The 9,351-nt window shown below is 36.0% G+C and overlaps 1 protein-coding gene across 1 annotated transcript; it reads left to right on the top strand.

The window, feature by feature from the left end:
• Positions 1-4,298, top strand: LOC117101781 (F-box only protein 44-like). Its single transcript, XM_033241844.1, has 4 exons — positions 1-413; positions 1,429-1,669; positions 2,781-2,922; positions 3,769-4,298. Exons 1-4 carry the CDS (start codon positions 95-97, stop codon positions 3,922-3,924), a joined length of 858 nt encoding a protein of 285 aa, XP_033097735.1. The 5' UTR covers positions 1-94; the 3' UTR covers positions 3,925-4,298.
• The last annotated feature ends 5,053 nt before the right edge of the window (positions 4,299-9,351 follow it).

Below are 9,351 nucleotides of genomic sequence, written 5' to 3'. Positions count from 1 at the left end.
TAAATTATGCGCGAATCCGCTCGAACTGACTGGTTCCCGGTGTGAATAGACCGAAAAGAGGGAAGAAAGTCTCTTGGCCCTATAAATAAGTAAAATGGACCTTCAACCTGGCTTAGGAGGTTTAGGCCTAAGTGATGATGAGTCTGTACTAGAAATTGAGATAAATAGTCTACCAGATGAGATATTGACTCTTATTTTAGTATTAGTCCCTGATGAGTGTATCAAACATTGTGGCCTGGTGTGTTGTCGATGGTCAGAAATTGTCGTAGCAACCACCTTTTGGAAAGAGAAATGTTTACGGAAGGGCTACATTTTATCAAGTCTTATAGCATCGTATGCACCCAATAACTGGAAGGAGTTTTACTATTTGAAACCATACTCTAGAAACTTAATTCAAAATCCAAGCGGCAAAGGTATTATTATATTATAATCTTTCATACCATTTATTTAGTTACTGCAGGCTAGGCCCAGCCTACTACTACAGTACGGGATCCAGTCAAGTCGTCCCCCTTGTAAAGTCGCCCCTTACAAAGTCGACTGACATTCAAGTAGTAGGCCTACTACTACTAGGCCTCTTGCTTTATATAAAAATGACTAGTAGTAGTACTATAGTAGACCCCTGGCTAGATAAGCCCTAGTGTACGCCTAGGCCATTCCCCTACATAAGCGACTGTACTTTTTTATTTTTTTTTTTAGAATGATCAGCCTTTGATTATTCATTTACTCAGATTAGGCCTATATATGGTTCAAATAAATAAGTTATGTTTAATTAACTTTCTAATATATTGTTATTAATTAAGAGAATTTATTAATAAATAAATAATTGTTAATATTAATAATCAAGGTTTAATATTAATCATTGAAAATTATGTAGGGAAGACTTAAATGGTACTCAGATATGGTACAAATAAATGAATAAGTTAATACTATTAAATTATTTTTTTTTAAAGTAAATATTGTTATTAAGATAATTTATTATTAATAAATAAATAATTGCTGATAATTACTATCCAGGTTATTAATTATTGAAAATATGTACAGTATTAAATTTGGCTTCCAAAACTAACTGATGATTTGTTCACTCAGTATGGTACAAATAATGAATAAGTTATTACTATTAAATTATTATTTTTTTAAATAGTTATTGTTATTAATTAAGAGAATTTTTTTATTAATAAATAATTGTTAATAATTACTATCCAGGTTAATTATTATTGAATATTACGTATTATGAATTATGTTAGGTGGGCTAAAATATGCCTTATTTGCCAGGGGTTTAGATATGACCACTTGATGTGTTGGGCTTCAGCACATGTCATTTCTAGTCACGCCCTCTCATCATATATTTATATAGGCCTATATTGTGACAAATTTTTAATAAATGAATAAATAATTGATATCACTGTCAATACTATATAATATCATTAGATGGCCTTGAGAAAAATTGGACAATCAGGCGTAATGGCGGTGATGAGTGGAAAGTTGAAGATAAGACCATTGGTGCAAAAGATAAACCAGAAGAACTGTTAACAGTGAACGAGGGCAGCACAGAAAACTTTGCCACCTCTTACGGATGGTGTGAAATGGATCAGGTTATTGACTTGGAAAAGGAAGGCTGCTCTCTTAAACTTATCGATGACCATCAACCTGAAATATATGTATCAGAATGGTAAGCAAACTTAATCTCTGTCTAGATTATCAAATTGTCTTTGACAAAAACATGTTTTATGCCCATATATAATCATGATTTGGATATTCTGTTCCCTCCACTCCGGAAGGAGCAGTGGTTCCATGAGATGCGATGCATGCTTACAATCATATAGCAATCATCCATACATTCAAACGAGTTGTGGGAATATTCTACGCAAATATCTACAAAATACGATGAGTAATAAAATCATCCATCAAAAAATAGATTTTATTTTATTTTTTTGATTTTATTAATAAGGATAATGCTAGTGATTACACCTTGGCTTCTGCGGATGCCGGAGGTAGTAAAAATATCAACAGTAGGGGAACAATGATCCCATGAGGACCCATATAGTGAATCTAGCTCAGATAAGTTCAGATTTTGTGCATTCATCGTCCACATTCTCTACTATTCAAGACCGAATACAAGCCAGGCCCGAAAACGATGGGTCTGATGTTATTTTATATGCACATGTTGTGATGTCATCATGACCATATTTAGGCATGTCACATGTTTTTGTCAAATCAAATTTGACAGTCAGGACAGGGCTTTAGTACAACAATGACAACATATTCAAGGATTCACATATTTGGTCTGAAATATTTTCAAATTTAACATCGTTTCATATGATAGAATTGTGACTGTGGAATGAAGTGAGCATTACCTGACAGAATACCAAGAACCATGAATCTTGTCAAACCTCAGCCAGCCAAAGGTTTTGCTCTTAACATTTAATTCTTGTTTATATCCAATCCTCAATTTCAACATGGTCCCATATAGTCAGTAGGGATTTTCTGGTTTTGCCTCAATTTTTGATCAAACCCCCTCTCCATCAAAAACCATTAAAATAATGAAAAAAATCCGTTTACATGGTGCTTTAGGACTTTATTACCAACTCCACAAGAGCCTTGTCTGTGAACCCCAGAATGCCTGACCATTAACATAGGAAATGAGATCTCCTTAAAGAAACACTGGTTATGGGACTTTCAACATCAGAGCTCCTCTTCCTACATTCCGTTTTGCACTTGGTACCCCACCTCTTTCCCAAATAAGCGATGCAAAATTGATATTTTCCGGATTGTGTTTGTAGGTATACAGAACGGTTTGACTGTGGGTGTTACTATGAGTTGCAGGTACAACTTTTTGCTGCACTCTCTGATAAGGATCCAATAGAAGAGCATCACTTTGCTTCTGGACTCATCCCTCAGTGGTCAGACAATGAGTGGAAACAGGTAATTAAAATATATTCAATTAATCAGCTGCTTGAACAACAATAAGAAAAAAAGGTGAAACAAATCATGCACTAATGCAAAATTAGTGCACAATTTGGGATAGGAAAATAACATTGGGAGTTACAATGAGAATGTCACCACTAACTTATAATGGGCTATAATCCACATAGAAAATTCCAATACAGTACTATGTTAATGTACTGTATACAGTACACAAGGCAGCATCTATAAATACACTACATACAACTTCAGTATTATTACAGTACCCCTACCAAAAGCAGAGGTCTGAAGTTGGAAGAAGTCACTTTCCAGAACTCTGGTTAAATAAGCTTTCTTAACACATTTACAGTAATTTGATTTTGTTGTGGCAACAGAAATATGGCGACAGAGGGTCTAACATGATCGACGGAGTGGACCGAACCAAGGGGCTGACTGGAGCCTCTGTCGACGACCTGGAATTTGTATTGCTTATTATGGTCTAAATTGTGCTTTTAGACCACAATAGGGATTAGCCATCAAAATAACTGTATTTGCATAAGCAAATTATTAGTTTTTAAATTTTTGATCCGATGACCTAGTTGCTGCGTCAGACGACAGGGGATCCAGACCTGTCCAACGGGAGGGAATTCCCCCCGCTGGCGCCACCACTGCATGCGCGGTGATACCATTGCCAACAATTGATAATATTGTAGTATTGTATTGTCAACATGCAAAAATAAATTTGCAGGAGATGGGTTAGTTTTTATGTAGTTTTTCCTTGCTTGTGGAAGTGAGTGGGGACTCTGATTTCCAGCAGACTAATGGGAGACTTCGAAATCCTGACACAATTCCATTTTTTTTTTGTAGGTAGAGCATACATTCAAGAACTATGGAAAAGGTGTTCGATTTATCCGTTTCATACATCGAGGAAAAGATTCACAATTCTGGGCTGGTCATTATGGTAGTAAGATGGCAGGAGCGCAGGTTAGAATCCTCATCGACAGACCCAGCAATGTACAATGAAGCCGTCCGTTGGTCTGTGCTGGATGGAAGGGATGGAGGGTGGGGGTAGGTACGTTTCAGAAGTACCAATAATGCTTAAAACCTCATTTAAATAAAATTAACCAGGTTAAATACCAAAATGGATTGTTTCCACAGAGGTATTAAACAAGCATTGATGCAATCAAAGAAAACCTGTAGTATAATGTTATTCATTCAAAATATGTTGTTTATAGATGCAATTATCAAATATCCAGTTTTGTAAAATTATGGTGTAGTTAGAGATATATATAGATGTTAAATATAATATAAGATTTATATGTCTTGTATTGTATTTATTTTTAAATTAGTCTGAATATAAAAAATCAAGAATAAAACCACTAAAGTGGAAACAGTAACTTGTTTTCTATCGTGGTCTATAAATATTACATTACTGTATTATTATTGTTTAAATTGGGTGTAGAAGATGGTGTGCTATAACCATCTGGTTGCAGATATAATACAATTCCGTAGTTCCAAATTCTTTAAATTTCAATGACAAATATTTATCAAGGCAATAATATTAAAAATGGAGTAAAGAGGGTTAAACTAGACAAGAGCAGGCTAATTTTAACCTATTGCCAATGCTCTATTTGCATTCATTTTATAATAAAAGTTGAAAAAGAGGTGTATCACAGAAGTCCTCTCACTGACATTTTGCAGAGCAACACTCAAGTTTACATACAGTAGTTAAAAATTACCTCATTTCTGTGGCTCTCCAATGGCTTCCACACTATATCAACACCTATAGATATGCCACTGGTATGGTAGGTATACAATAAAACGGACATGGGTAGGCCTCCTCCATTAATAGAGTGTTTTCGATTGCACAACGAAAAGCTTAGAGAAACACCACTAGGCACACCTACTCTAGCATTGTTTACAAGAGTGTGGCTTTTTCTTAGTGTAGCTCACTGTATCTAGTGGTGTAGGGTATAAGCATGGGGAGGAGTAGACTAATGGGGATAATGGATTAAGTGGGGCGTTGATATGATGCGATGTCTAACCATTTGTGGTACCAGCAGTCTCGGGGGAATGTATTCTGTTGAAAACACTGCTTTGAAAACTTAAGTCTGAAAGTGCAGTTTCCAGGAATGTAGAGGTACCTATGTTAAAAATTTGCTTACCTCAACCCCAACCACTGATGAGTGGATATTTTTGTTGTAGGAAAATTTGTAGTGGCAGTGTTGGGGAACATGGAGTGCAAGTTTGTTTGTTTGGTTTTTTTTTTTCAAAATTCTAAAATAAAATGGAGTAGAAAAGAAAAATATAAATATATGTCTGAGAGTACCATTCCCGACTATATGTGCCATAATCATAAATTAGTGCCTCAGCCCCAGCCATGGTGGGGTTGACCTGGTATTTTCCCCTATCTGTGAACATTTTTCCCTCACCCTTTCTATTTCGAATTCACCGCCATACAAGACTTGGGTGGGGCTTACATAGAAAAAAAAATGGAAGTACACAATTTATGTCGCCGTCCCCACTGTCTGTAAAAGTTTTTCCCTCGCCCCCTTCTATTTCTAATTCACCGCTATACAAGAAAATTGGTGGGGCTGACACAGAGGAAAAAAATGGGAGCACACTCACAATATGTCTAGTCTCAACAGATTGTAACTGTCCCCCCAGCTTAAAAAGGTTAAATACCCAGGCTCAAGATGACCGGAAATGACACTTACATACAGTAGTAAAATTCATCATCATCACATCACCACTATATAATAAAAATGAAGCGCCAACAAATTTCTCATGATCTTTTATCAGCAATTTTCGGCAGCCACGGATCTAATTAATAGGTGTGATGTACCATAGAAAATGGTGATAATTATGTAGGCCTACTTTGCCTATTTCCAAGACGTCCAAACCCATTTCACTCAGCCCCACCATAGTTGGGGCTGAGGTGAGAAAATTTTTATGAAAATAGTACAGTACTTCTATAGATTACCGGAAATGACACTCAGTAAAATTCATCATCGTCGATCTAATTAATCGCTGTGATGTACTGTTAAGCATAGAAAAAAAAAACACTTTGTCTTTGATGTATTTAACTTTACCTCACTTTATGTGGCGAAAACAAATCTTATCTCACACGCTTTTTTAATACGTCTGAAGTTATAGGTCTAATAAAGGCACACAAACACTTGTCTTGTATTATAGGTAATTCAGATGTTTGTGGGGAGAGATACCGTTACCTTGCTATAACACTATAACATAAGATGTACTCTGGCTATAATAGGCCAGTCCTCTTGTTAAAACCTGGGTCATTTATGCAATTTTTAGGCATTTTCTTGACATGAATTACATTGCGGACGAAAAGTGAGAGGGACCAACCACCCTATAAAAATATGTGTGGGACGTGTCCCCTCCCCCCCCCCACCATGATCTGTGCCCATGTTTGTATTGATGACGAGTACAGTACAGTAATTGCAAATCACCGCGTGACTGCTTGATAGAAATATATAGTCTACAGTATTGTATATAAGATCTAAAGTGACTATAGAAGTGAGCCCCCATCATGTGGTTGAAAATGTAGCGTAGGGGCCTATATAATGTCATGATAGGCCTTGCTTTATGTTTTAATTTGTACGATTCATACTGAAAGAAAGCTACAAAAATGAAGCGTCTTTAGATTAAATTTTCAAAAAAACAAAGCAATTGTTTTAATTTTAATAAATGAAGAGCAGAGCCACACAGCGCAGTCTTTTGAATAACCTTGTAGTTATGAAACTGAGATTACAGCAAACTTTTCCACTGCTGCAGAGTACAGTACTGTATGCAGCAGATATTAGATACGGCCTGCATAAAACAAACATTGGATAGCTCATTTAAAAGTATCAAATGTGTTATTAACTTCCAGTATAAAACTCAGATCAAACCTGGTAAGTTTTCCACTGATTTACATACACTTTACTTCAAAAATGCATACCATGGGCGGCGGAACCGGCTTCATTTCCCTCCCACTTTTTGGCAGAAAATATATACCGGTAATGTCTATGGAGATTTTTGTATGATCGGAAAAAAATGCAAGTAAAGAAAGAGGGAAGGAGAAGGAGAGGGAGGGGAAAGAGAGTGTTTATCGAGTCCCCGACCGAGTTAGATTATCTTGCAATTCATATGGCGGATCTAAGAGATCATGGGTCCTCACCCCCATCCCCCCTCCCTTGGGCAAAAAAAAAAAAAAGAAAAGAATTCTAGACCCACCTTTTTAGAACCCATGAACTGATTTTTTTAAAATTTTGTTACAATAAAAAAATTCAATTCAATTTTTAATAATGTGTTTTTTAAATGCCTTTTTATTTCTTCCATTTTTATCATTTTAATTTGTTTATTATATCTGGTGCTGTGCTTTTTATCTATTGTTTCTTTTTATGTTTGTGTTGTGAATTTCTTGAATTTTTGTGTTTTGTTTTAAAATTTGTAAGTAATTATTGTAATACACTTATATACAGTCTTTTGACTGTCTGTTTGCAATTTTTAATTTATATTTTATCTGAAAAAAGAATAAAGCCCTTGAATACAAAATTAGAAGTCGGGAAAGCTCATTTCCCGCCATCTAGGAATCAACATTTTCTCTGGTGAGGACCCCCGACCCCCTTTTATTTTTGTGGTTCATCGATTCATGGAAAAAAGAATAGGCTTACGTATGCAAATTATTTATCCCGGTACACTCATAGGCCTAATTGGCCTATTTACTATAATAAGAATTTAAAAAAATTACCTGACCGTTTTCAAGGGGGAACATTTTGAATTTTGAAGAACTTGAAAATCATTAAGAGACACTTCAGAAATCGGCAAAGCTCATTTCCCGCCATTTAGAAATAACATTTTCCCGGGGAGAACCCGAACCCGCCTTTTTCTTTGGGGTTCATTGATTCATGGAATCGTTCTCAAGAGTGGGGGATGGACCTTTAATTTTGAAGAACTTAAAAGTCATTAAAGGACACCTCAGAAGTCGGGAAAGCTCATTTCCCGCCATCTGGGAATCAAAATTTTCCCGGACCCACTTTCTTTTTGGGATTTATCGATTCATGGAAAAAAGAATACGTATGAAACTATTTAATTTTGTGTATGTATGTATACACACATAAAATAAGAATGGGAAAAATTCACATGACAGTTTTCAAGAGAGGAAACCTTGAATTTTGAATAACTTAACTAAAAGACATTTCAAAAGTCGGGAAAGCTTATTTAGAAAGTCATCTAGAAATCGAGATTTTCCCGAGTGTAACCCTAACCCTAACCCTTTCTCTTTGGGGTTCATCGATTCATGGAATCGTTTTCAATAGGGGAAAACATTGAATTTTGAAGAACTTAAAAGTCATTAAAGAAACCTCAGAATTCGGGAAAGCTCATTTCCCCACATTCAGGAATCAAAATTTTCACGGGGAGGATCTAATAAGAATACTTATGCAATCATTCAATCTTTTTATGATACACACATTTACCTGACCGTTTTCAAGGAGGAAAATCTTGAATTTTGAACTAATTAAAAGTCATTAAAAGACACGTCAGAAGTTCATTTTCCGCCATCTAGGAATAAAAATTTTCCAGGGGGAGAACCCCCGAGGGCCCCTTTCTCTTTGAAGTTTATTCATGGGAAAAAGAACACGTATGCAACTACTCATTTTTTTCATGTATGTATACACGCATAACAGGCCTATTTACTGTAATAAGAATGAGAAAGTTTGCCTAACCATTTTCAAGGGGTGGAAAACCTTGAATTTTGAAAAACTTTAAAGTCCTTAGGTCATTAAAAGACAAATAGCTCAAAGTCGGTAAAGCTTATTTCCCGCCATCTAGGAATAAAAAATTTTCCCGGGGGAGGAACCCCGGACTCCCTTCCTTTTTGGGGTTGTTGGAAAAAATTGTGCCCCCACCCTCTAAATTTGAACCTATTCATATTCCCATTCATCTTACTTGTGCCCCCCCCCCCCACTTTGTGATTACCACCTAATAAAGTTTGTGCAAAAGAACATAATTGACAGGGAAAACAGAGGGGGATCCAGTAGGGGTCACGTGCCCTCCCCCGTTTTGCCACTAAATTTTAAACTTTCAATGCATAGGCCTATATTGAAATTAGCGCTCCCACTTAGCCTATCTATTCTGAATATATTGTGCCCCCTGTTTGAAAAATTCTGGATCCGCACCTGGAAAATATTTTTTCTCGTTCTAATTTTCCAATTGAAAAACTTAAAGCCAATAATCAGCCTACTTAATACCATAATTAAGGACAAAATACTAGTGAGATAATCTCACGAGTAATTTGACCACCACCTGCGAAGTCATGCCTATAATAAAAATTACACGAATAGTGCAGATGCGTAGGCAGATATATTACACCTTCGACCAGATGATAATACCTTACTGTAGACTTACATAAAAAGTTCCTTTAATTCATGCACGGTGTTAAAT

The sequence above is a fragment of the Anneissia japonica genome, unplaced genomic scaffold (genome assembly GCF_011630105.1).
Source record: "Anneissia japonica isolate Jap-2015-1 unplaced genomic scaffold, ASM1163010v1 scaffold4988_len2956909_cov206, whole genome shotgun sequence".
NCBI lineage: Eukaryota > Metazoa > Echinodermata > Crinoidea > Comatulida > Comatulidae > Anneissia > Anneissia japonica.
This window is presented reverse-complemented; position numbering and strand designations above follow the sequence as displayed.

What these genes read in the sequence shown, in the direction of transcription:
- LOC117101781 (XM_033241844.1), top strand. Translation starts at nt 95, where the DNA reads ATGGACCTTCAACCTGGCTTAGGAGGTTTAGGCCTAAGTGATGATGAG. An exon ending in GAAATATATGTATCAGAATG is followed by an intron (nt 1,670 to 2,780) that starts GTAAGCAAACTT and finishes TTGTGTTTGTAG; the next exon opens with GTATACAGAACGGTTTGACT. An exon ending in CAGACAATGAGTGGAAACAG is followed by an intron (nt 2,923 to 3,768) that starts GTAATTAAAATA and finishes TTTTTTTTGTAG; the next exon opens with GTAGAGCATACATTCAAGAA.